The sequence below is a fragment of the Chironomus tepperi genome, unplaced genomic scaffold (genome assembly GCF_022539635.2).
Source record: "Chironomus tepperi strain 1889 unplaced genomic scaffold, CSIRO-AGI_Ctep_v1 contig_395, whole genome shotgun sequence".
Lineage (NCBI taxonomy): Eukaryota > Metazoa > Arthropoda > Insecta > Diptera > Chironomidae > Chironomus > Chironomus tepperi.
The window spans coordinates 272,389-298,972 of record NW_027226517.1 but is presented as its reverse complement, the minus strand read 5'-3'; the positions used below and the strand labels follow the sequence as shown (position 1 = coordinate 298,972).

The following is a 26,584-nucleotide window of genomic DNA, read 5'->3' as shown; positions in this document are numbered from 1 at the left end:
ACCTGTGAATCTCGATTTTATGAGGATATGGGTTCGATTCCCATTAAAAGTTGATCTTCCAATCATTAGATAGAGCAATTGTAGACAACCTCTGAACCGCGGTCCAAAAGTGTGTCCTTAAAATTGCCATGAGCAGTTTTAGAACTGTAAGGTTTTGGTCGAGGCTTACGTCTTAAGTGTGCCACGGAAAATATAAGATTACTCAACACTGAGATAGACTAATGTCAATATCACAATGTATGAATTCAGATTATCGTATGACTTGCGATTCCAAAATGTCAAGTCCATACAAATTCTGCTTGAAGAAGCTTAAGAGTACTTCATAGATAAAAGCATCAATGCTAACTGAAAAGCTTTCAATTAAAACTTAATAATGAATGCATTTTTAATCTCTTCCAATTAAAGTAATACAAACACAAAAACATTCTTATCAATGCTTGTCATTAAGTATGATACTAATTGTTTATTGCTACTTGTCATGGACACACACTCGATTTGTCAAAACATTCAAACACTTTATTCAGTATTATCGCGGCTTTTGGGGAGCTAGCTTCTTTAGTTTTATTCTCTGTTTATTATTTTGCTTATCTCACATGTTGGAACTGCCATAGTCACGTGATTCTAATTAATTCCCCAAAAAAACTAAACAAAAATAATAAAAAAGGAACGACCGTGACTTGACAAAAAAAGAGCTTATCTTATCAATATATAATCATGAGTGACTTGTAAGTGCTAGACATTGTCAATACTTCATTTCCATATCTTATCATAAATATTTATTTATTTATTTTAGGGTTGACCCAACACCTTTCTATTTGAAGAAAAGATATCTGATAATATTCTTGATTTTTATTGGCTATATAAATTTGTATACAATGCGTGTCAATATGAGCGTTGCCATAGTAGCACTAACGGATAATCGAACTGTTATTGGTGAGGATGGAACAAAGACTTATGAGCAGCATTATGATTGGAGTTCACAACAAAAGGGTTTTGCACTTGGTGCATTCTTTTATGGATATATTACGACACAACTTGCTGGTGGAATTTTAGCATCGAGAGTTGGCGGACAATGGGTGAGGATTTGAGATTTTATTGGGTCATTGAGTTATGTTGAGATGATTGACGACAATGACGATTATGAGAAGATGGTCTGGATTCTACAATGTCGGCTGAAAGTGGAATTGATACTTGAATAATATAGTGATCGAATCATACTCGGATTTTGCATGAAAAAAACCTTTGTGATGTGCTATTCAGAATTATTTCAGATCAGATAAAGCCGCTAAACCAAATAGCAATACAGGGAAATTAATCGATCAACATTCCGTCATCAGGACGGCTTGATTCTAGCAAAGTACCGGATTTAAATTGAATCAGGCACCAAGTCAGAGTAGTACCGGTCTAAGTGACCGGCGTAACTCTGGAAAGATAACACATGTAGCCTGGTACTACTCTGACTTGGTGCCTGATTCAGTTTAAATCCGGTACTATGCAAGATTCAAGCCGTCCTGATGACGGAATGTTGATCGATTAATCTACTTGTATTCGGCTACCGGAAAACATTTGGTATCTTTCCAGAGTTACGCCGGTCACTTTGACCAGTACCACTCTGACTTGGTGCCGGATTCGGTATAAATCGGGTAACATGCAAGAGTCATGCCGACTTGGGATCGATTATTGGATTGATTAATACTGCAGTAAGAGGATAAGGTACTGCTACCTAAGTCCACTGCTACATCTCATTATTTATAGTAAATAGCTAGTGATGACTGCTTTAGAGCAAACCACTCATGTCACCCACAAAGATCTCAATCTAATTTTACAATCCCACAGGTTTTCGGCCTAGGAATCTTCGGAACCGCTGTCATGACATTATTCACTCCCCTGATGACCTATCAAGGAATAACATACCTCATCATATCACGGGTAATTCAAGGAATCTTCAGTGGATTAGCATTTCCAGCTGTTAATGCTGTATATGCAGTATGGTCACCTCCATTGGAAGTAAGTTGTTTATATTTAGAGTCACACAATTCTTATCTAAAATCTGAACCTTTTTTATTTTTAGAGATCACGAAGCGGTAAATAGTTTGTGAAGTTATTGCATGTACATCCAATCTAAAATGTTATTTTGCAGCTAGTTATGGAATTTCTGGAATCTACGTCGGCACAATCATTGCAAATCTACTATCAGGCTGGCTAGGTGATAATTATGGATGGGAATGGATATTTTATGTCTTTGGAGCTGCAACCATTGCTTGGAATATTTTGTGGTTCCTCCTCGTCCACTCTAGTCCTGATCATGATCCATGGATAACAGAAGGTGAAAAGCGTTTCATAGCTGAAAGTTTAAAGAACCAAAGTGGAAAGAAGAATGTAGTTATGCCTCCATGGAAGGCAATATTCACATCATATCGTGTCTATACCATAGCCATAGCTCATTTTGCATACAATTGGGGCTACTACACATTATTGACTCAACTTCCCATGTACATGCGTGATATTCTCAAATATGATCTCACAAAAAGTGGAATACTTAGTGCTGTGCCTTACATCTTACAAACAATATTGATATATATTACTGGATACTTTGCAGACTGGCTTTTAATGAAGAAAATCATCACAGTCACACAAGTTAGAAAATATTTCAATAATACAGCATTGCTTGGTCAGATGACATTTCTGCTTATAGCTGCATTTTTGACAAATACATCTGCAATTATTGTCTGCATTTCGTTGTCTGTTGGATTAGGTGCTTTAGCTATGTCAGGATATTTGCCAAACACTATTGATATTGCTCCTCAATTTGGTAGTATAATTTTGGGTTTATCCAATTCATTTGCTACTATTCCTGGACTTGTATCACCTGTACTGTCTGGATTTATTGCTGTTACACCGGTGAGTATGTTTAAGCATTGTTGGAGTCTAGATCATCTGGATACATAAGATCTATGTAGCAACTTTAGACTTTATTGCAGTATTGTCCAAAGTTTGTTGATTAACGGCACGTCTTGGTGCTAAGACCCGACCGAGGCCACACACTGCTTGCGACACATAGTTTGGACAGCACTGCTCTATTGGATCCGTATATTCTGTCCAATGATTCCTTATCCACTACCTGTATTCCTTGATCTATCAGTTCAGAGTTGGCAGGACTCCAATATGGAGGTGCCTCCACTGGAGTCCGGACTCCCAAAGTCCTGACAACTCTGTTTTTCCTTACATTTCCTTACTTAAATCTCATTCTAGAGTGCCGATGAATACCGAATAGTCTTCTACATCACATGCGCAATCTACATAGTTGGAGCAGTAGTTTATGGAATTTTTGCCACAGCTGAAGTTCAGCCTTGGGCTTTAACTGAACATAGTACAACAGAATCAATTAGTGATAGGGAAAAAGAGACTAAAAATGTATGACAATAAAGATTGTAGTTAAATTTTTGAAGTAAATCCTTAACTTTATGAAATTTAGAGTTTCAATTTCAGTTGTTCGTGCTTGCTAATAACGAGTAATTAGGGAATTTATTGTAATTGATATGGAAATATTGTAATCATCAAGTTGCATTTAATGCACATAAAACAACGATTATAACTCGCGTAATATCGTCGGTTGGATTTTTAATCTCTTGTTTGTTCAGGATATGTTAGCAAAGAGGAGGAACTTAAAGGTTTATTCGCATTTGCCCGCTTTCATCCGAATATACGAACCAGTTCCGCCATCTTCCCGGAATTCTAACGGAAATCAAGTGGATTCAGAATTAAGTAACGAAAACAACCAAATGTGCCAAGAAACTGCTATGCTTTCTCGTTATCGAGATCTGCATCGAAATTTCCCATTTCCGAAAAAACCCGGGCTATGTCAAAAATTTCATTCCTGATCCTGTTCACGTCGTCATCGTGATGACAACACTTCAAAATGCTATTTTATTTCCAAGCATTTTCCCAAAATAGAAGTAAACTTTGCAAAAAATTTAAATTTTTATTGTAAACATCCTTAAATTTCAAAATTTTTGTGTTGACCTTTCTAGCTTCGTATTCTGAATCTCAATTGATGTACATCAATAAATAAATATAATTAAAGAAAGCAGATAAGAAGCTTCAAGTGTCAAAAAATATTCAATTTCTGCATTGACTTTTTCTTCGCAAAGGAAGTGATTGAATCGGAATATAATCTTAATTGTACAGTAAAGCCGCTATCTTTATGACTGGCCATTCAACCTATGGTACTTGGCTTTTATTTTGGAGTTCAATAATGATTGAATAGTTAGTATCAATCCTGCACTTTTGGTGAATTGTACAAAAATGGAAGAAAAATTTGAAATTGAAACTTTTATGGGAAATGACTTGTAAGTAGCCGTTCTGATCCTTTACCGAGTGTATAACTTGTCACCTCAATCCAATAATTCTAAGAATAATCCTTCTAGATCCGCAAAATCCTTACCATTTTACAAGAAAAAGCGCTACCTGATTGTCTTGCTGATTTTCCTTGGATATTTCAACTTATACACAAATCGAGTGAATCTAAGTGTCGCAATCGTAGCCATGACTGAAAATCGAACAATTCAACATGAGGATGGCACGGTCAGTTACGAAAAATATTTCGATTGGAACTCAAAGCAAAAAGGATTTGCACTTGGTGCTTTCTTCTATGGCTACCTCACGACGCACATTTTAGGGGGCATTCTAGCAACTAAATATGGTGGACATTTGGTAAGATTTAGGGAAATTTTGGGAAACTCAAGTTTCAGACCTTCTTCTTGAAATCGTAAAAATTGTCCAAACAATTTCAATTTCTTCAGACTCAGATGATTGTCTGAGTCCTAGGGAAACCTAAGAATCAAATGTTTCGAGGCACTCAGGTTGCATACCATGACTCAGACATCAGCTTAGCCGCTCTTTGTTCTCTAGAAATTTGAAACATTCATGTCACTATGTTATCATTTCCTCAGGTCTTCAACTTTGGATTATTTGGAGTTGCAATTGTTTCAGCACTAACTCCATACATGGCCAGATATGGAATCGAGTTTTTAATCACAATCAGAATCCTTGTGGGTATAGCAAGTGGATTTTCATTTTCGTCGGCGAATGACGTACTTAGTAGATGGATTCCTTTAGCGGAAGTAAGTTTAATTTGTTGAATGCTTTATTGAAAAAAAGCTAAGGAAATTTAATGTTGTTTCTGTTTTAGAGATCTAGAAGTGGTAAGTATGATATGAGTGATTTAACTCCTGACAGACCTGACGTAAATGCATCCCAGAGCAGATAAGGCTTTGATTTGTCGGCTATGCGTCTTGTCATAAACTTGATTTTCTTTGGCAAGTTCCATAAATATCAAAATTACTCGAGTTTACTATAAACAAGACATAAGGTGGAGTAATCGTAGCCTGCTCCACTCAGGATCCAGTGCAATCAAATAGTCTGAACTCCTATATGGACATAAAACCATAGCAATTCAATTCCCAGTACAACTTTCATTAACCTTCAATTTTCCCTTTTATAATTTTAAGCAAGCTTCACAACAGCTGGCCTAAATGCTGGAACATTCATGGCTAATTTCGTGTCCGGATTCATCAGTGTCAATTTAGGTTGGGAATGGATCTTCTATACATTTTCAATCACAACGATTATCTGGTGCATAATTTGGTTCTTTACTGTCCATCGTTCACCAGCGACTGATACATGGATTACAGCAGCAGAGAAGAAATTCATCATTAATAGCTTAATAGACCATAGTGGAGAAAAAGCAGTGACAAAGCCACCATGGAGGTCGCTTTGGACGTCACTTCCTCTTTGGGCTATTGTTGTTTCTCATACTTCCTATACTTGGGGATTCTTTACACTGATGACACAACTTCCAACATACATGGACGAAGTTTTGCATTTTAATCTTAAAAATAGTGCAGTAATCAGCTCATTGCCATACCTGGCATTTACATTAGTTGCATTCTCGTCTGGATTCTTGGCTGATTGGATGTTAAAGAAGAAGTTCCTTAATGTCACTCAAATTAGGAAGTATTTTAACAATTTTGCACTTCTGTGTCAGATGACATTCTTACTGATTGCTGCATTTGTCACCGACAAGACTATTATTATAATCTGTATCATCTTATCAGTTGGACTTGGAGGATTCATATCATCAGGAATTTTTGCAAATACTCTCGATATTGCACCTCAATTTTCAAGCATTATTTTTGCAATTTCCTCAACATTTGCTGTGATTCCAGGAATGGTTTCGCCGCCATTGTCGGGATTTATTGCTGTTACGCCGGTAAAGTATATGAAGGTTTTGCGGAAATTTGGGAAAATTTGTTATAAAAACTTCTGGTAAAATTTTGAACCTGATTTCGATTTAAGGGACAATTGTTGGAGGAAGTCTATCAAATTAGGATTCCCCTCTAACTGTCGTGTACATTCATATTATTCGGAAGTCTCACGGCATCAGAATTGCCCAAAATCTAACCACAGTCCATCGTGACTCTAGTTTCAGGCAAGATTCAATTAAATCCGGTCTCAGACTAGAGTCAAGTCAGCCATTGCTAGATTTTAAGCCATTTCTACGCCGTGTGCCTTCCGGACTAAGAGCATCTTTTACTATTCAAACTAATCTTCTTTATTCTCTCCCAGAATGCCAGCGAATATCAAATAATATTTCTGATAGCATGCTTAGTTTACCTTTTTGGTTCTATATTTTATGGGATCTTTGCATCTGGAGAAGTACAACCTTGGGCTTTGAACAATTCTGACAATTCAAAAGCCGACACGAAAGCTCAACAAGTCAAATTAAAAGCTGAAGATAACTTTAAGGAACGGAATGAAAATGAAATGAAAAATGCATAAAGTTTGTGCTTAATTGTTTTGTAATTTGAGATAATTGAGCAATTATAAATCATTAATCGAATATTTTTAATTACAATAAAGTATTTTTGAAAACTGAAATGTTCTAGTTCTACTTACTGGCTTACGTGACTTGAGCAGCACAATCCGACAAATCTCATTTAATTACCATAAAATGAGTCGAAATCAGTCGTCACGATGTCGCCAGGACCGTTAATATGACTTTGAGCGTACTTACCGTTTTAGAACTAAAAATGGAAGAAGCCGGAGCTTTTAAAGCCAAGTGTTATAATTATTAAATGCTGCCACTTGGTTATGAATGCCATACGAAGAAACTCGTCTCCGTGGTAGCTAAATCATTCATTACATATAAGTGCAGTACTGCATATATGTAAAAGTTTAATAACTTAATTAAATAACAAGTTTTTGTAATGGGATTAAAGCAACTTTAATAGTTTGATGAGATGCGTGACAGTTGACACAGTATGGAATTGAACAGGTGAATTCAATATATTAGTATGTGACCATATGAAAAAAAGACAGTTCAAATCACACAATGTTCACGACATTAAAGAATGATAAAACATAATAACATATCTGAATTCAAATGCAAAGTTAAGTTCAGTTTTGTTTAATTTCTGAAAATCATCTAGTCAGCCGATTTTTTATTGACAATTTATTCAAACTAAAGTGTGATTAACATTTTTAATTCTCAGTTGGCTTTGATTTTTAAAAATAATTTATTTTTATTCACTTAAAAAAAGTACTTAAAGATTCTTTGAATCATCAAGATGGCAGAAACGTAAGTAAATCAACAGGAACTGACAATTTTGTCACTTCATAACTCAAATCTCATACCTAACAAGCTGCTATCAACAAATGAACTAAATCTCCTTCTAATTCCAGTAATGGTGATTCAGTTCCCTTCTATAAAAGAAAACGTTTTCTGATCGTGTTCATGGTTTTTTGGGGCTACTTTAACATCTTTGCTAACAGCGTAAACTTGAGTGTTGGAATTGTGGCCATGACAGAAGAGAGAGAAATTATAAAAGATGATGGAACAAAAGAAACGGTACAAGATTTTAATTGGAGTCCAGCAGACAAAGGAGTTGCACTTGCTTCATACTTCTACGGATATGTGACAACGCAAGCTTTAGGTGGAATCTTAGCAACAAAGTATGGTGGATTTATGGTGAGTTTTAAGGCTAAAAATGTTAATTTAGAGAAGATTCATGATTTATATTTCAGATTTTCAACATTGGCATTTTTGTTACTGGAATTTTCGCGATGCTTACCCCAATGGTATGTCCCCTTGGAATTGGATTTTTGCTTGCAAATAGAGTTATTATCGGAATCTTCAGTGGATTGTCATTCACGTCAGCTTATGATGTATTATCGAGATGGATTCCTCCGTCAGAGGTAAGAAGCTTGTTGATTATTTTGGATTTTGTCTTAATTGCTTGCTTATTTACAGAGATCACGTAGCGGTAAGTGAAAATCATCATTTATTGAAGGACAGAGGAGTTCCTTATTGATGATATCCTAGGATACAGCCAAGAGTCTGGCAATTTAACATGTCCTTTTCATTTGTTAACATCCTGAAGTGCCCACATCCCCAAATAATGCCTTCATTCTTTCTTCCATTTAGTCAGCTTCGTAATGGCTGGAATCAACATTGGCAATTTCACAGCAAACTTTGCTTCTGGATACATCAGCGTACATTTCGGCTGGCGATGGATTTTCTATGTATTTGGAATTGTTGCCATCATTTGGAGCATCTTGTGGCTTCTTCTTGCTCGTAAATCACCTGAAGATGATAAATGGATAACACAGGCTGAAAAGGAATACATCATGGAAAGCTTAAAGGAGGAAAATAGTCAAGAAAAGCTTGCAACTCCATGGAAAGCAATTGCAAAGTCAGTTCCATGTTATGCAATTTTTGCTGCTGATGCTGCATTTTCTTGGGGATTCTTTACACTTGTGACTCAACTTCCTCAATATATGGACGAAGTTTTGAAATTCAGTTTACAAAATAGCGCAACAATCAGCTCATTCCCTTACTTACTTTATCCATTTATTGCAATGTCTGCTGGATCTCTGGCTGACTGGTTCCTGAAGCGGAAGATCCTCACTGTTACTCAAGTCAGAAAATATTTCAACAGCTTTGCATTATTATGTCAAATGTTGTTCCTCTTTATTGTCGCATTTGTGTCGGACAGAACAACTATTGTTGTGTGTATCATCTTGTCTGTTGGAGCTGGAGCTATTGCTGCATCTGGATATCTTGCAAATCCACTAGATATTGCATCGCAATTTTCAAGCATAATTTATGGAATTTCATCGACATTTTCTGTGTTGACGGGAGTCATTTCACCAACAATTACTGGATTTATTGTGACATCACCGGTAAGGGATATGAAATTGGATATTAGGGATGCTTACTTAATGCTTTGTAATCTTTTCAGGAACCTGGACTGTATAGAATTGTATTTTTGATAGCATGTACGATTTATCTTATTGGAACTATTATTTATGCATGTTTTGCATCTGGAGAGATTCAGCCATGGGCAGTTGCTCCGGAGCCAGTCAAAGATGTGGAAGTTAAGAAGTAGTGTTCTCTGGAATCAATAATTTTGATCTTAATTCTACGTATTAATAAATTGTCTGTCGCAAATTTAATTAAATCATTTTTGAGTGCCATTGAAGACTTGATTTCAGGGAAAATCATAAAATGTGAATTATCTGTCTGATGTTTCATATTCAGCTGTTCCATTTCATTCATAAACAACTTGCACTTTTGATTATCAGTATGAAAATTGACACATGATTAGGGAATATAAATTTTATTGATCTTAATGATATTCATTAAGCAGATTTTTTGGAAAATTGATAGGCACACTTGACTAGACTTGTGCCGCTGAATCACCAATAAAACCTTTCTTCGAAAAGTAAGCAATTGGAGTGATAATTGAGGCTTAAAATTTGAACTGATATCTTTATAGCTGGGAATTTTACTACTAGTGACTTACTATATATGATCGATGCAAAAATGGATTTTAATTCAGTATCAATTACAATTGGTTTGTGGATTAAGCTTCAAATTAAGAAAATTGTGATATTATTTGAAATATTAAAAGATCATATTAAAATGACTGAAGGGTAAGTATTGAGGCACATCCTTTCGTTAGAGCGTTATGTAATATATGTGACTTAGTGATATTCAAGTGACTGTGCCGCTCGTGTAATTTCGAAATTTAGAGAAATGCAAAAAAACCTTCTCAGACGGTGTAAGTCTAGCTTGAAGTTGGACTTAACAGAATTTTCGAACCAGTACAGAGTCATACCAGACTTGGCTTACTTCGAAGTCTGCCCCAAAAGTCTTTAGCTAAATTAACCCGAATTTTAATTATTTCACAGAAAAGAAACCCCAATTCCCTTCTACTTAAGAAAACGATACCTGATTGTCTTCTTAATATTCCTTGGCTACTTCAACCTTTACACAAATCGAGTGAACTTGAGTGTCGCTATCGTTGCAATGACTGAAAATCATACAATTTACAACGATGATGGGTCAATCAGCTATCACAAGGATTTTGAATTCGATTCAAAGGAGAAAGGCTTTGCTCTTGGTGCCTTTTATTATGGATATATTACAACACATTTCCTTGGCGGTGTATTGGCTACAAAATATGGTGGTCATTTGGTATGTACAATTTATTTGGGTTTGTCCTAAACTGAAGGCCTGTAGACAAAAAATGAAGGCTTGCAGTCTTAGACGAACTTCAAGATACAGCAAAAAACTTGCAAAAAACTGCAGGCTTGCGCTAAAATGCAAGTCTGGGGTTCTTGGCTTAATCAAATCCTAATAAATAATTTCTTCAGCTCTTCAACTTTGGATTGTTTGGAACTGCTTTATTCTCAATGATCACACCATTTATGTGTCATCATGGAATCGGATATTTGATTGCTGTTAGAGTCATAGTTGGAGTTTGTAGTGGATTCTCTTTTGCAGCAGCAAATGATGTACTAAGTAAATGGATTCCTCCAGCAGAAGTGAGTTTTAAGACATTAAGACATTCAAAGATTTTCAATTTATTCTTTCATTTAATTTTCAGAGATCAAGAAGTGGTGAGTTATGATTATGAATTTAGGCTATAAATAGGTCTAGATCAAGGTCTAGGTCAAGGTCAAACTGTCTTGTCTCTTGTTGTGTCTAAAAATAGTTTAATCTGGGGTGTCGATCCATAGCTAGCTAGATTTCTTTCAGAGACCGATCTCGTTCTGATTATATGGTGCTGTCGATATGACAAGGATTCGAACAATGCTCACGACAGTACATCCTCCTTCAGCTTCTAAACATTTGATTAATCTAAGAATGGTCAATAAATATTTTCATTCTATATTTCTATAGCTGGATACATAGTAGCAGGAATGAATGCTGGAACATTTATTGCTAATCTAGGGTTCGGAAAAAGACTAACTGATAATCTACAGTTATTAACATGTAGATTATCTACAGAAAATCTACAGTTATCTACAGTTTGCAAACTGTAGATAAATTTTCAAATGAAAAAAAATCCGTTAATCAAAATCGAAAATTTTGTAAACAAACAATTTTTTTATTCTTTTTTCGTATCAAATTCACTAATTTGCTGCTGATTTTAATCACTAACAGTGTAATAAGGCTATAAATATGGTTTCATAACCATTTTCTTCTTGATATTAATCAATTTAATTAATTTAAATTTCAAAAATGTTTTTTGTGAATAATTTGTGTGAAAAAGGCAGAAGCTGTTTTAAGGATTTTTTAGCCAGTGTAGAATGATCTCGTGAAAGAATCGCAAGTCACAGGCAATCCAAAAGACTCAGAAACGAATAAAACATAAAATTCATATCGATATACAAAAATTCTTCAATTTTTGATGTTGTTGATACCAAAAATTAGATTTGTGATGTGCTTATCTCTATTGATGTTGAAATCAATTCATAAATTGATAAAATTGATATAAATTCATCAAAATAAATGAATTTTGTACAAAAATTTTAACGATTTTTTTTGTTTCGAACAAAAAATCTACAGTTAGTTATCTACAGTTTGTAACTGTAGATAAGTGTAGATAACTGTAGATAACTGTTAATAACTGTAGATGTCCGAACCCTATGCTAATCTAATATCCGGATATATAAGTGACAATTTTGGCTGGGAATGGATATTTTACTTGTTTGGAATCATATCACTCAGTTGGAGTGTCTTGTGGTTCGTAATTGTCTATCGTTCACCTGAAAATGATCCATGGATCACAAAAGAAGAGAAACAATTCATTACTGACAGTTTAGTTAAAAATGGCAGAGATAAAGCAGCTTCAAAAACACCATGGAAGGATATTTTCACATCACTTCCAGTTTGGGCAATTGTTGTGGCTCAAACGACATACAACTGGGGATTTCATACTCTTCTCGCTCAACTTCCTTTATACTTAGATGAAGTTTTAGACTTTAATTTAGAAGAAAGTGCAATGATCAGTGCCTTGCCGTACCTGGTTTTAACAGTTCTAGTTTTCGTTTCTGGATTCATTGCTGACTGGATGTTGAAGAAGAACTTTATGTCAATTACAAAAGTGCGAAAAATCTTCAATAACTCTGCATTTATTCTACAAATGGTGTTCCTTATGGCTGCAGGGTTCCTAACATCTCCTGTTCTTATTATAGTTTGTATTACTTTGTCAGTTGGATTTGGAGCTCCTACATCTTGTGGCTACACTGCAAACCTACTTGATATTGCACCTCAATTTTCGAGCATAATTTCTGGAATTTCCTCAACAATTGCTACTATGCCTGGAATGATTTCACCACCATTGTCGGGATTTATTGCCACCACACCAGTAAGTCATAACTACATACCAGAGCTTGAAGTCGACTCGAGTCTACTCGAAATTGAGCTCTGGTACATGCTTTATTATTTGTAATAATTTGCTGATTTTTTGTCATAGAGTGCATTTGAATATCGAATAATCTTTATGATCGCATGTGGAATGTATTTATTTGGTACTGTATTTTATGGGATATTTGCTTCTGGAGATGTACAGCCTTGGGCTTTGGTTGAAACGGCGGAACCAGTTCATTACGAGAGATTTGAACATAAAATCATAGAGAAGAAACAAGAGAAGAAGATGGAAAATGTAGTTTAGGAATATTATTAAGTTTAGTGATTTTACATACAATTTGTGATATTAAAATTTATAAATTAATAAACTTTAATTAATAATTTAGCATAAATTAATGTATTTTTAATGCTTGAGGAGCCTAGCCCGATCGGCAAAAGTTCTTCATAGCTTAATGGCTACCAAATGTCATTCAAGTGGCAATATTTATGGAAGTTGAGATGAAAATTGCCACTTGGATGCCATATGAAAACCAATTAGCTGTCATGAGTTATTTGTACTGATCGGGAAGCTGCAAGATTAATTATCTATTGTACTACACCCTATAGACCTAATACTTATAGTGAAATTTATACCAATTGCAAGATCAACGGCAATTTCAAGGACACCCCAAAGCAAATTGACATCCAAAATTCACGACTAAAATACTCAGGAACAAACGTAAATACCAAAAATGAACAGATGCACTATAGAATCAATAAATTGACCCCGAAAATTAATCAGTCATATCTACGAAATAAGTGTCAATTTATTGGAAAAATGATGATAATCGTAATGCGTTATCGAAAACACTGACCATATCCAACCTTTTATCTATTCCTGTGCAGACGCTATATAAGCGATACCCAACAATTGAGTCAATTAGTCTCTATACAGTCTACTGAGTGATTAAAGGTGAATAGTGAATAATTTTTGGGAATCGATTGAGGAATAATTTACATTATGGCAAAAATGTGAGTGAACTTCCTTCAAAATTATACAAAAAGTCACAATCCAACTATTTTCCAGCAAAGATATATCAATTCCTCTTTATTTGAGGAAACGATACCTGATTGTCTTTCTAATTTTTCTTGGCTACTTCAACCTTTACTCAAATCGAGTTAACTTGAGTGTTGCAATTGTTGGCATGACTGAAAATCGAACAATTCAAAATGCAGATGGATCAGTCAGCTACGAAAAGGATTTTGACTGGAACTCACAGGAGAAAGGCTTTGCTCTTGGTGCCTTTTTCTATGGATACATATCTACCCACTTCATTGGTGGTGTATTGGCTACAAAATATGGTGGTCATTTGGTAAGTTTTTGTAATGAAGTCTGAGCAGCACAATGCAGCAGAGTTGTCAGGACTGCAGTCTAGAGTCCAGATTCCATTAGAGGCAAATCAAAAGGAAGCGACTTTTTGGATTTTCGGTGTGCGGTCTCCCAAAGTTCTGGCAATTCTGCAAAGCAGTAAGACATCATGTTTCCTGATAGTTCCTTGACGGCTGATTCTAATCCATTTTATACGAACAATGATAATTGCCGTATTGTGCTGCTCGGAAAATTAATTATGAAAATCCATTAAATGATTATAATGATTTTTTTTCAAGATTTTTAACTTTGGAATATTTGGAACTGCACTTTTCACCATGATTACACCATTTATGGCACATTTTGGAATCGAATATTTGATTGCAGTTCGAGTTGTTGTCGGAATTTTCAGTGGATTTTCATACACATCAGCCAATGATGTACTTAGTAGATGGGTTCCTCCATCAGAGGTTAGCTAAGTCCTGGTCCTTAGCAGACAAAGAGCAGCAGGTATTGAAGTGTTATTCCTGTATCATGGAAGCATGCTCTTTGACTGTTAGAGGATATATCATATAAAACTCTATTTTAAGGGATTATCATGATTTTTCAGAGATCCCGAAGTGGTAAGTTCCAGTTCCATTGCCGAAAAATTCTTAAACTCTTCTTTTTCTTCCAAAAATACAGCTGGATATACACTTGCAGGAGTAAATGTCGGAACATTTACAGCAAACTTAGCATCTGGCTATATAAGCGTATCTTTAGGCTGGGAATGGATCTTCTATACTTTTGGTATAGCTGCATTGATTTGGAGTGTGCTTTGGCTCATGATTGTTCATCGTTCACCAGAGACTGATCCATGGATATCAGTTGCTGAGAGGAAATTCATTGCTAATAGTCAAGGAGGTCACAGTATTGAAAAAGTAGTCATAAAAACACCGTGGAAAGCAATTTTTACATCACTTCCTCTTTGGGCTATTATTGTTGCACATACATCCTATATGTGGGGATATACTACACTTGTGACTCAACTTCCTTCGTACTTGGATGAAGTTTTACATTTTAATCTTAAAGACAGTGCATTATTAAGCTCGTTGCCTTACATGGTCTACACAGTTCTAGTTTTTATTGCTGGATTCTTAGCTGATTGGATTTTTAAAAGGAAGTTCCTTTCAGTCACTCAAATTCGGAAATATTTTAACAATATTTCATTCTTGTGTCAAATGGCATTCCTACTTGTAGCTGCATTTAACACTGATAAAACCATCATAATTGTCTGTATTGTTCTGTCAGTTGGATTGGGAGCATTTTCATCTTGTGGATATACTGCAAATGTTTTGGATATTGCACCACAATTTTCAAGTTTAATTTTTGGTATTTCATGCACGATTGCCACACTTCCGGGTATGGTGTCACCACCATTGTCAGGATACATCGCAACTACTCCGGTAAGACTATAATAGTTCCCGAGCAACACAATAGAGCAAATTGCATTTTTGGATGCCTTCAGGAAATATTTACGTACCCTAACAGGAAACGAGACCATTTTTAGGTATCGGAGAGTTATTTCTGTACCATGGAAGCATGCTCATAGCCTATTAAGGGTCTCTCTGTTAATAGGACAACCCAGCAGAGTCCTAGCTAACACGATGTGCTGCTCGGGACTTAATCTTTTTTGTGACAATGTCCAATGATCATCCTTAACATTTCAGAGTGCCGGCGAATATCAAATAATTTTCCTGATAACATGTGGAATATATCTCTTTGGTGCCATTTTCTATGGATTATTTGCATCTGGTGAGATCCAATATTGGGCTATAACAGAATCATCAAAGAAGCCGAGTTCCGGTTCAGAATGAAATTAGCAATTAAATGTCCAATTGTTGTGTCTATATTATTGTTTGCTGTTGTCTATGATTACAACTCGTACGCGACCGTCCGTACGGTAATAATCTAATCAGATGATAAGTTTTAGGCAATAATTTGAAGATAAACAACTGTCTGTTGTGACTTTATATTGATAGAATGACTTCTTGTTGTCATCACGTGTTTGTTGTTGTTGTGAATAATTATTAAATTAGATTGTGCATGTATGGAATGCTAGAGATGTGGACAAAAACAACAAAACATTTTTAAATGTCACGTTCTAAATTGTTTACACTTTCTTCGTGCTTAAAAGAATACTTCAAGCTTTATCAAGTTATTGTTTACAAGGTTGAAAGTATTGAATTTTACGTTCAAGTGCCTTGTATATATTGAGTGTCAAAATTGAACACAAAATTGAATTTTTCCAAAAAAAATGGGTCTAAATTAGCTGTTCTCGAGTTATCAGAAGCTCTGTACTAATTGTTGTCTACGCAGCGACGTAATAACAACTTAATTACTGGTTTGTGTTGCTCGGGATAATCATCAACATTTTTGTTTGCAGTTATGAAGAATGCGAAGCAAATTAGTCACTTTTTGATCAGTTTAGATCATATTTAACTATTTGTGGTCAGTTCTAAGGGTTTCTGATGCTAAGACCTGGTCTTCCTTGATTCGGTCGAAAGAATTTCGTCTACCCCGATACTTCTGGGAACCTTATTCAGCTTCTAGTTCTTAATACACGTTAGAGTTGGCCGAACTGAGTGCCGTGGCACAATAGATGTTTTAATCACCAAGGTATGCTGTGAGATGGACATTCTGTTAGGAACCAAATTTATGTCCTAGCAAAGAACAAACTAGAGGTTGGCGGTCTGTTGCCTAATCACTATCCTATAATGTCTTACTACACCGGTGGGCACACTAGTGCAGCAATAGTGTTCAGCTGGAATTTTTTGGAAATGTCATGAGGCGAATGCCGTGTGCGGTCGAAGTCTGATCTGCTGCGTGAAATAGAATATTGGCCATCAATGCCTGCAAATACCTCAAAACACTAGACTCCGCTTCGTCAAAACATGAAAGCATCTCACTTCTTTTTATTACCTCATTATCATTTTGATGAATACCTAAAATACTACACAAATCATCAGTGCTGCATCTTTCTCTTCACAAAATTACTGAATAAAATCAATTTTATTATGTCTCATGCCTTGATCCACATCTGTTATCATCACCATTCAAGATTATTAACCATAACAAAAGTAGTCCATTCAACTTAAATTATACAACAACAAATGAATAGCTTTAATCCACATTGACAATAAAAGTAAAAATATACATTATTAAATGATGCTATTCATTTCAGTTGATTAGCAAAAGTCGATCGTATTACATGTAAAATTGTCAAGTGTAAAGAAAAATTTGTAAAAAATAAGAATAAAATTTGATTAAAAAATGCCAATTGAGGTGACAGATGATAAAGGAACAGTGATAATAGAAACGCTTCCGATTTGGAAGAAGAGGCGCTATCTGCTCGTGCTGCTTGTCTTTTTTGGCTTTATCAATGTTTATACATTGCGGATTAACTTGAGTGTCGGAATCGTTGGTACTTGATTATGTCGAAATATTTTTTTTTGTTTATTTTGTGGCTTAAACTGAAAGTTGATTATGCAAGTGACGTGATTTTAGAGAGATAATGTCAATGGACTTTTAAGAGATTGGTGTTGTATTTTCAAAACAAAGTTTGCTATGATTTTGAGCACTTTAAGTTAGGAATTTAAATAAAAATATGATTAATTTAGCAGTTGAGTTTTAAGTTTTTATGAGACATACGGATGAAGATAATGAGTAATTCTGCTTCAGCTATACACAGGGAAGTATCCACATAGCTACAAACAGAAGAGAGGATTTATGGAGCGCAAACATTCAATGGGAGGGAACGAAGCAGGAGTGGTACAAGATTTTTGTCTTAGATGATCCTTCAGAGCTACAAAACGCAATACATGAATAACTGATATGAGAAGCACTGCTTAATACTCTTGAAAATTAATTTTGATCCATACTTATTTAAATGTTGTCCAAGCAACAGCCAAGAGAACAGATGAGCTCAAAGTCGACTCAAATTATGTGAGGAAAAGTCAACTCAAGTCGACTTTGAGCTCTGTTTCATACCAAACTACTAATACCTAAATTTGCCCAGTAAATGCTTTCGTATCCGCTACATTTAATCTATACCAATCGAGTCTTTTTTGACATTTTTCTTAACAATTTCCTGTCTTGTATCTAATCAACTTAAGTGCATACATCTTCAAATATCATGAAGTGAGTTAAGTGCATCCATGACCTAATAGATTAATCGTTTATTTTTAGCCATGACCGAAAACAAAACATTTGTGAATGAAAATGGAACAGAAGAGTGGCACAAAGAATTTGATTGGGATACAAAACAGCAAGGACTTGTCTTGAGTTCGTTTTTCTATGGCTACATATGTACACAATTTATAGGAGGTATTCTCGCTGCTAAGATTGGTGGACATATAGTGAGTAGATATCAATAAGTTGTCTTGAATATCATATGTCGGTTAATCAATCCAAAATTCGACCCGGAGCCCGGAATATAAACTGAATCAGGGACCATACCAGAGTCATGCCGGTCTAGTGCTTGATTTTGGATCGATTATCCAACTTATGATATTCAGCTATGATCAGCAGCTATTAAACCAATTTATATCATTAGGTTTTAGGATTAGGAATTTTCATCACAGCAGTTTTGACCTTGCTATCACCAATAGCAGCACGTACCGGTTTAGGACCATTTGTTGCACTTCGCGTAATTATGGGATTAGCTGAAGGATTCACATTTCCATGTATGCATCAAATCTGGTCAAAATGGGCACCGCCATTAGAAAGATCAAGAATGGCTGCAATTCAATATGCTGGAACATTTATCGGAATGGTTATAAGCTTGTCAACATGTGGAATTATGGCTGACACTTATGGATGGGAAAGCGTTTTTTATGTCTATGGAATTATTGGTTGTGTTTGGTATGCCTTTTGGCTTGCAATTGTCCGGGCAAGTCCAGCAAATGATCGATTTATAAGTGATGAGGAGAAGAGGTATATTGAGGCATGCCTGGCACAGACTAAAAGTACACCAACTGCCAAAAATATTCCATATAAAGACATATTCACGTCTACGGCTGTTTGGGCCATAGCTGCATCACATTTTGCTGAGAATTGGGGAGTCTACACTATGCTGACTCAGCTGCCGTTGTTCTTTAAACGTGAGTTGACTTTGTGCTGCTTAAATTCCTGAAATTTTATATTTAAATTTTATATTTTTTTTCAATTTTAGACAACCTTGGCTTTGATCTTTCTGGAAGTGGCTTCATTGCTGCTATACCTTATCTAGTTCTCGGTATTATGCTGTTTCTGGTTGGCTATTTAGCTGACTGGTTTCAAGAGCGCAAAATACTTACAACTTCTCAAGTTCGTCGATACTTTAACTGTCTGGCATTTGTGTCACAAACTATTTTTATGATGCTTGCTGCTTATCAGAAAAGTCGTGTGCTTATAATTTTATTTATTACTTTTGGAGCGTCATTAGGTGAGGAAGTAAAGCTTTAATTCTGAGTTATTTAATTATTAATTGCTTTTAGGTGCATTATCAATTTGCGGCTACGGCGTTAATCATTTGGACATAGCTCCACAATATGCATCAGTATTAATGGGAATCAGCAACACAGTTGCCACAATTCCTGGAATTATTTCTCCACTTATAGCTGGATTTATTGTCACAGAACAGACAAATGCTAGTCAATGGAAGTGGATATTTATATTGACATCGTGTGTTTACTGCTGTGGATGTCTTATTTATTGGTTCTTTGCATCTGGAGAGCTGCAATCGTGGGCGAAGGAAAAGACTGAGGATAATGTCAAGAGAAATAATGAGAGAAGCAGTGAGACTGAAGTGACGAGGTTTTAGCAGTTTAAAGTTAGTTGATTAAATGTTTACTGGAAGCTGGAATAGCACAATTTGGTTAATCGATCCGAAATGTGGTACTAGGCCGGCATGTCTCTGATAAAATGTCGGATTTGAGTCGAATCTAGTCCATCAGAGTCAGAGTCATTTTCAGAGCTCGAAGTCGACTCAGATTTTGTATGAAAAAGTCATTAATTCTTCATAATTCTAATTGACGTCGAGTTCACTTTACTATGGGATCGGACTTTTGGTTCATTAAACGATTTGTGCTTTTCGGGAAGCTTATTAGCAACATCATAAATAAAAAGTTAATCTAATTAAGTAGTAATTTATGTAAATTAATTGAATTATTTTCTGGCATTAGAATCTGGCTACAACTGAACATTCCTCAAAGTGCATGCTCTATGCAGTCTCCTTAAAATTATGCAATGGACAACTCATGCCAGGATTAGAGCCACAACATAAGTAGTTTAATATGTATTGGCTGATTAGAATTATCTAAATACCAACTTGATACTATTTTGGCATATTAAACTTGTATTTTATCAGCATTTACAAATATATTCAGTTTAATTGATATGGATTGGACTTCAAGTACTACAATGTTGCTCTATTTAGTTGATAATTGACCGTCAATTGATCTACATGTGTCTAACAAAGTGAAATATTTCAAAATGACAGTAATATTAAGAGATGATACAGGAAAAATTGTCAAAGAAACACTTCCGATATGGAAAAAGCGACGCTATCATCTTGCACTGCTCGTGTTTTTTGGCTTTATCAATATTTTCACTTTACGTTACTTCTTAAATGTGGGAATTTTAGGTAATCTAATGATGTAGATTAGATAATAACTAGTATAACTATAAGTACATTAATTATCAAGATGCTTTTGAAGTCGTTTACTTGTTTAGTTCGTAATTTTATCAATTCGTAGGTGGCAATTTAAAGCAAAGTAAGAATTTAACGGTTTTGCAGATCAGTTTGATTCAAACTGAATCCAATTTTGACTGATTGAATACATAATTTAGATCAGTGGTTAACAACCTGATTGCCGCGGCATACTAGCGTGTCAACAATTTTTTTTTTGAAATTCCATGAATCTTATACCGGATACGGATTTGTCCGAGGCTTACAACGGAGGTATTTCGTGAAAAAAGGTTGTCCATCAGTCCCTAACTCGCTAAGAGTGTGCTTTCATGAGCAACGTAAGCTGAGATTCTCAAATTATCAGAAAATTATACCGTTTTTGCATGTGAAAGGTTGCAACTCTGGCTGAGAGTAATGCTTCGCGAGCATGCAAAACTGGTATATTTAAGAAGAAAAAGCTTTCGATAGCATTCACCTTTTCTGTTAAGGACTTATTTGGATAGTTATTTTGTTTTCAATTGTCACATATGCAGCCTAACCATTTAAAATACGAACATAACAAATAAAAGACTCAGAACAGCCATTTAAGTGTGCTTTCACGAAATTCAGATCACGGACGAGACTTTCCCGGGATTTGTCGGTCACGATCCCACATCGAGAAAGCATTCATTTAAGTTTTATTTAATTTTATTTATTTTCAAGCTATGGTTAAGGAAGAACATAAAGATTGGGATGAAATTAAGCAAAGTCTTATTTTAAGTTCATATTATTATGGTCAAATTTGTACACAAATCTTTGGAGGCATGATGGTGTCAAGAGTACCTGATTTTATTGTAAGTAAAACAGTACCCGGAAGGCACATAGTGAAGGAATAGCTGAAAATCTGTTCCCAGGTCACCATGACTTTGGTCGCTGTCAAGTCATCTAAAAGCTTGATTTTTGGCCATTTCTACATATTCTTGAGCTTTATCTGGTATTTATTGACTAGCAATTTATCAATATTATCTTTAATTTCCAAAGGTTTTCGGTACGGGAGTTTTGGTGACATCAATTCTTACATTAGTATCTCCAGTAACATTAAACGCCAATTTTGAAACATTTATTGCATTACGTGTACTAATTGGATTAGTAGAAGGATATACAATGCCAAGCATGTATCAAATTTGGTCAAAATGGGCACCACCATTTGAAAGAACAAGTATGTGTGCATTACAATATGCAGGACATTATATCGGAATTGTGATGTCAATGTGCACTTGTGGTGTTATTGCTGATGCATTTGGATGGAGTGTTATATTTTATATTATGGAGGCATTGCCTTTGTATGGGCTATTATTTGGTTGGCACTAATTCGTGGCAGTCCCGAGGATGATTATTTTATTAGCGACGAGGAAAAAGAATATATTGCAGCTAGTTTTGCAGATATTCAGGAACTGCCCAATGAAAAAAGTATACCATTTAAAGCAATATTCACGTCTAAGCCTGTTTGGGCAATAATTTTGGCACATTTTACTGAAAATTGGGGACTTTTTACGATGTTGACACAACTTCCGTCATTTTTGAAAGGTATTATGGACAGTCTTTAAGAATTTATGAAAATTTTATGAAAAATTTCACCAATTACAGATTATAGTGGCTATACCATATCAGATACAGGCTTTGTGGCTTCAATTCCATACCTTGTCTTTGGTGTAGCACTTCTTCTAGCCGGCATTCCAACAGATTATCTTCAAGAACGACAAACCCTCACAACAACACAAATTCGTCGATTTTTTAGCTGCTTTTCATTTTTGGTACAAGGAATTTTTATAATGTCTGCAGCATACATGCCTAATCCAATGGTATTGATTACATTCATATCAATAGGAGCTGGATTTGGTGCATTATCAACATGCGGTTATGCAATGAATCATTTGGATATAGCACCACAATATGCATCGTTTATAAAAGGAATTGCGAATACAATAGGAACATTACCAGCCATAGTTGCACCAGTCGTTGCTGGTTTATTAGTTAAAAACAAAAAGGATCTCAATCAATGGAAAACTATATTCATAATAACTGCTCACATTTATTTTGCTGGATGTATTATTTATTGGTTTTTTGCATCTGGAGAGATTCAGCCGTGGGCAAAAGAACCTGTCCAGGAAGAACCTGCTAAAAAAACTGGGAAAAAATCAACTAAAAGATCCAAAGATAGAAGTGAGAACGATGTAGAAAAGGGTGAACGGAAAGTCACTAAAAGTCGTAAAACTAACAAACGAAAACCAAAATATAGACAAATTAAAACGAATGAAACAAAGCTTTCAAGATTTACGGATAGAGTCTCGACTTATTTTTCTAAGATTTTTAAATTTTAGTTTCAAAATAAAAGAAAGAAGAAGAATTTTCATATTAATGTCTATGTCTTGGTCATCTGAGGGAGGCAATATGTAACAGTTGATTTGTACTGTCAGCGAAGTAAGTAATTAATACTATGTCTTGTCCTGAGCAGCATAACAGTATCGCCATGTCATGAGCACCTCGTTGTTTTAATGATAAAACGTCTTTTCAGCTTCAGAAAACGGAAATATATGAGATTTTCCTCATTATGCTTCTTGGAAATCAACCTGCGAAAAAACTTAAACAGCGAGAGGGCGGCAATGGTCTAGTTAGTTAGGAAGTCGAACAGTCGACTCAAAGGTCCCGGGTTCCGTCCCGGATAATATTCCATGGGTTTATTGATTCTAACAAAAAAATCATAAATTTCATGGATTCAATGGAATTCATAGTATCTGTTAGATGATCCGCTCCTGTAATAGTCACTCCAACTCGGTTTGTGTGATTCGCGACACAAAAATAGTGGCTAGGTATTTTGCATTGATATAATCTCGGTCATGCATCGTGCAGAGTTGGAAAAATCATGCCGTTCATTTGTACATAAACCGTCATCACGACTCTAACATTGATGCGGGATTGAAAACTAAATCTGACTCCAAATTAGAGTAAATTTTTTGATCTATTAACTATTTGTGGGTTATGGTAAGTTTTATTCAGAGCTCGTAGTCAATACAAAATCTGACTCAATTCTGAGTAGACTTCGAACTCTGGCTTTATTAGGACTTGCGATACTTATGTACTCAAAACCATTCATCTATTTTATCAACTCTGTTTTTATCAAGATTATGATAAATATAAAGTGTGTAAAATTATGAATTTATACCTTAAGTTATCGATAACATTCAAATCAGATAACGAATTGCGTGACTTTGTAACATTGTTGATTATTTCAGTTTTTAAAAGTGTGCCGATCTAAGTGCACATTTGCTGATATATATCTATAAAAAGATGACCACTGACATTATAGCTTGTGATGAGGATGAGAACTTAATAGAAGATGCAACACCTTTTTGGAAAAGGAGACGGAATCACCTTGCACTTCTTGTGTTTATAGGATTTGTTATTATCTACACTCTGAGGTTTCTATTAAGTGTTGGAATAATTGGTAAGTAGATTAATTAAGCTTAACATGATTATTAAAATAAATGATTTTTATTCTCTAACCAGCTATGCTACAAGATAGTGACATAAAATGGGGTTCACTGCAGACCGGCATGATTTTGGGATCATTTTTCTATGGATATATAGTGACTCAAATAATTGGAGGAATTGCCATTGCATTTCTGCCTGATTTTCTGGTACTTTATTTCAGAGTTGGCAGGACTCCAATTTGGATGCGCCTTTTTGGACTTTTGGAGTCCGGACTCAACCAAAGTCCTGTCAAATCTGCTTTATTTCCCAATTACAATTTAACTTAATTTATTAATTTTAGATTCTTGGCATAGGAGTTGCCATAACTTCAACATTAACACTGGCATCGCCAGTTATTGTACAAGCCAGTTTTGCAGGATTCTTTGCCATTCGTGTAATCATTGGATTAGTTGAAGGATTTGCATTACCAAGTATGAATAATATTTGGATTCATTGGGCACCGCCATTGGAACGGACTCGCCTAATCGGAGTTCAACATGCTGGAAAATACATAGGCACTGTTCTATCGCTTTGTACTTGTGGTATTATAGCTGCAAATTTCGATTGGAGTATAGTTTTTTACATTTACGGTGGTCTGGGCTGCATGTGGGCCATCGTATGGATTGTTCTTGTTCGTGGACGTCCTGTAAATGATTGGTTCATTACTGACGAAGAGAAACAATATCTTGAGTTGACTGTACCTAAAGAGAATCCAGAAAAGAAGCTAAAGGTTCCATTGAAAGCAGTTTTAACATCGATGCCGGTCTGGGCTATAATTGTGGCACATTTTACTGAAAATTGGGGACTTTTCACGATGCTGACTCAAATGCCGCTATTTTTACATCGTAAGATTTTCACTGATTTCATGGGGCTGTTCATAAATGTTGTCCGTTATTTTGGACTTGTAGACAGTCCCTAAAAGGTCATTTGCTTATTAAGTAACGCTACGGGGAGGTGCAAGCATATCCAAAATACTCGAATTTTATATTACCTAATAAGCGAACAGCTTAATTACAGATAATTAATTGACATTGTCTCCCCCATAGATGATTTCGGCTTCGATATTTCACAAAGTGGATATGTCTCAGCAATACCCTATCTAGTCTTTGGATTAACACTTTTTGTAGCTGGATTTCTTGCAGACTTTTTCCAAGAACGTAAAGTGCTTACGACATCTCAAGTCCGACGATATTTTAGCTGTGTATCATTTTTGTCACAAGGTATTTTCATGCTGTTAGTAGCTTATATAGCTGATGCTCTTTTGGTTGTGATGTTTATATCGTTTGGAGCTGCTTTGGGTGACTATTTGAATTCTAGATAATTAATTAAATTTGAATCTATTTTGTAAAATTACAGGTGCACTGTCAACCTGTGGATATGCAATGAATCATATGGATATAGCACCACAGTTCTCATCATTTGTGAGGAGCATAAGCAGTACAATAGGTACAATTCCAGGTATTGTTGCACCTTTGGTTGCTGGCTTGCTTGTCACAATTCCACAGGCTGCGAATGAGCCTCCAACAACTATAACTTCAACAGACTCAGAAGAAAGGACTGAAAGTAATGAAGATGCTGTAACTGAGCATATAAATCAATGGAAGGATGTCTTCATAATTACAGCACATGTTTATTTCCTCGGATGCATCTTTTATTGGTTCTATTCATCTGGAGAAGTACAGCCGTGGGCGAAATTACCTGAAGATTCAAATGCAGCACTAAGCAGTTCGTATGATATTGAGAGTAATCCAGCAGAAGTAACAGAAAATGCAGAGAGGCCCACCAGAAGAAAGAAAAGAAATGTTGATAAGGAAAGAAGAACGAAACGTGATAGCTCAAATAACCCGAGTGTGCACAAAAATTCATCTAAAAATAGACATAAAAGTGCAGCTAGACCAAAAGATAACAAAAATAATAAAAGCAAGAAAAAACCAGATAAGGAAGCTTCAACAATTGGGTCAAGATTAGTAAGAATTTATGATGGATTTGCTAATTATTTGTCAAGAATATTCAAATTTTAATGTATTTATCATAAAATATTCAAGATTAATAAAGTAACGAGAATACTCATAAGAATACTGAATAAAGAATATGAAGATAAAAGCAAATATCCCAGCACAAATTGCAAGAGTTGATTAATTGAACAAAAATCCGGTCTCAGTTCGATATGACACTAGCATGGTGCCGGATTCAAAACGAATTCAAGGAGGTATTAAAGAACTTAAACTAAATTCGAAACGAAATCAGAGTCACGTCGCTCTTGAATCGAATTTTGATCGATCAACTGCTTTGTGCT

At 35.4% G+C, this 26,584-nt stretch overlaps 6 protein-coding genes across 6 annotated transcripts; all 6 read left to right on the top strand.

Annotated features, from left to right (window-relative positions):
- Window positions 1-512: 512 nt before the first annotated feature.
- LOC139096608 (uncharacterized) lies at window positions 513-6,892 on the top strand. The gene is made up of 12 exons (XM_070648342.1): window positions 513-725; window positions 794-1,076; window positions 1,837-2,007; window positions 2,072-2,084; window positions 2,141-2,901; window positions 3,253-3,414; window positions 3,490-3,512; window positions 4,428-4,713; window positions 4,953-5,123; window positions 5,192-5,204; window positions 5,511-6,271; window positions 6,628-6,892. The coding sequence occupies exons 1-12, from the start codon at window positions 715-717 to the stop codon at window positions 6,838-6,840; spliced, it is 2,868 nt and encodes a 955-aa protein (XP_070504443.1). The 5' UTR covers window positions 513-714; the 3' UTR covers window positions 6,841-6,892.
- Window positions 6,893-7,861: 969 nt separating this feature from the next.
- Window positions 7,862-9,449, top strand: LOC139096607 (sialin-like). Its single transcript, XM_070648341.1, has 5 exons — window positions 7,862-8,029; window positions 8,086-8,256; window positions 8,312-8,324; window positions 8,486-9,243; window positions 9,303-9,449. Exons 1-5 carry the CDS (start codon window positions 7,862-7,864, stop codon window positions 9,447-9,449), a joined length of 1,257 nt encoding a protein of 418 aa, XP_070504442.1.
- A 536-nt stretch (window positions 9,450-9,985) lies between these two features.
- Window positions 9,986-13,025, top strand: LOC139096606 (sialin-like). The gene is made up of 7 exons (XM_070648340.1): window positions 9,986-9,996; window positions 10,255-10,540; window positions 10,720-10,890; window positions 10,953-10,965; window positions 11,249-11,300; window positions 12,080-12,719; window positions 12,828-13,025. Exons 1-7 carry the CDS (start codon window positions 9,986-9,988, stop codon window positions 13,023-13,025), a joined length of 1,371 nt encoding a protein of 456 aa, XP_070504441.1.
- An 880-nt stretch (window positions 13,026-13,905) lies between these two features.
- Window positions 13,906-15,925, top strand: LOC139096604 (sialin-like). The gene is made up of 5 exons (XM_070648339.1): window positions 13,906-14,073; window positions 14,369-14,539; window positions 14,680-14,692; window positions 14,754-15,514; window positions 15,779-15,925. Exons 1-5 carry the CDS (start codon window positions 13,906-13,908, stop codon window positions 15,923-15,925), a joined length of 1,260 nt encoding a protein of 419 aa, XP_070504440.1.
- A 1,381-nt stretch (window positions 15,926-17,306) lies between these two features.
- On the top strand, window positions 17,307-23,176 carry LOC139096603 (vesicular glutamate transporter 2-like). Its single transcript, XM_070648338.1, has 10 exons — window positions 17,307-17,532; window positions 18,297-18,466; window positions 18,664-19,210; window positions 19,282-19,533; window positions 19,586-19,910; window positions 20,477-20,502; window positions 21,481-21,611; window positions 21,799-22,017; window positions 22,068-22,344; window positions 22,405-23,176. The coding sequence occupies exons 1-10, from the start codon at window positions 17,382-17,384 to the stop codon at window positions 23,136-23,138; spliced, it is 2,832 nt and encodes a 943-aa protein (XP_070504439.1). The 5' UTR covers window positions 17,307-17,381; the 3' UTR covers window positions 23,139-23,176.
- A 101-nt stretch (window positions 23,177-23,277) lies between these two features.
- Window positions 23,278-26,334, top strand: LOC139096633 (sialin-like). The gene is made up of 5 exons (XM_070648367.1): window positions 23,278-24,262; window positions 24,325-24,455; window positions 24,590-25,133; window positions 25,335-25,586; window positions 25,645-26,334. Exons 1-5 carry the CDS (start codon window positions 24,106-24,108, stop codon window positions 26,307-26,309), a joined length of 1,749 nt encoding a protein of 582 aa, XP_070504468.1. The 5' UTR covers window positions 23,278-24,105; the 3' UTR covers window positions 26,310-26,334.
- The last annotated feature ends 250 nt before the right edge of the window (window positions 26,335-26,584 follow it).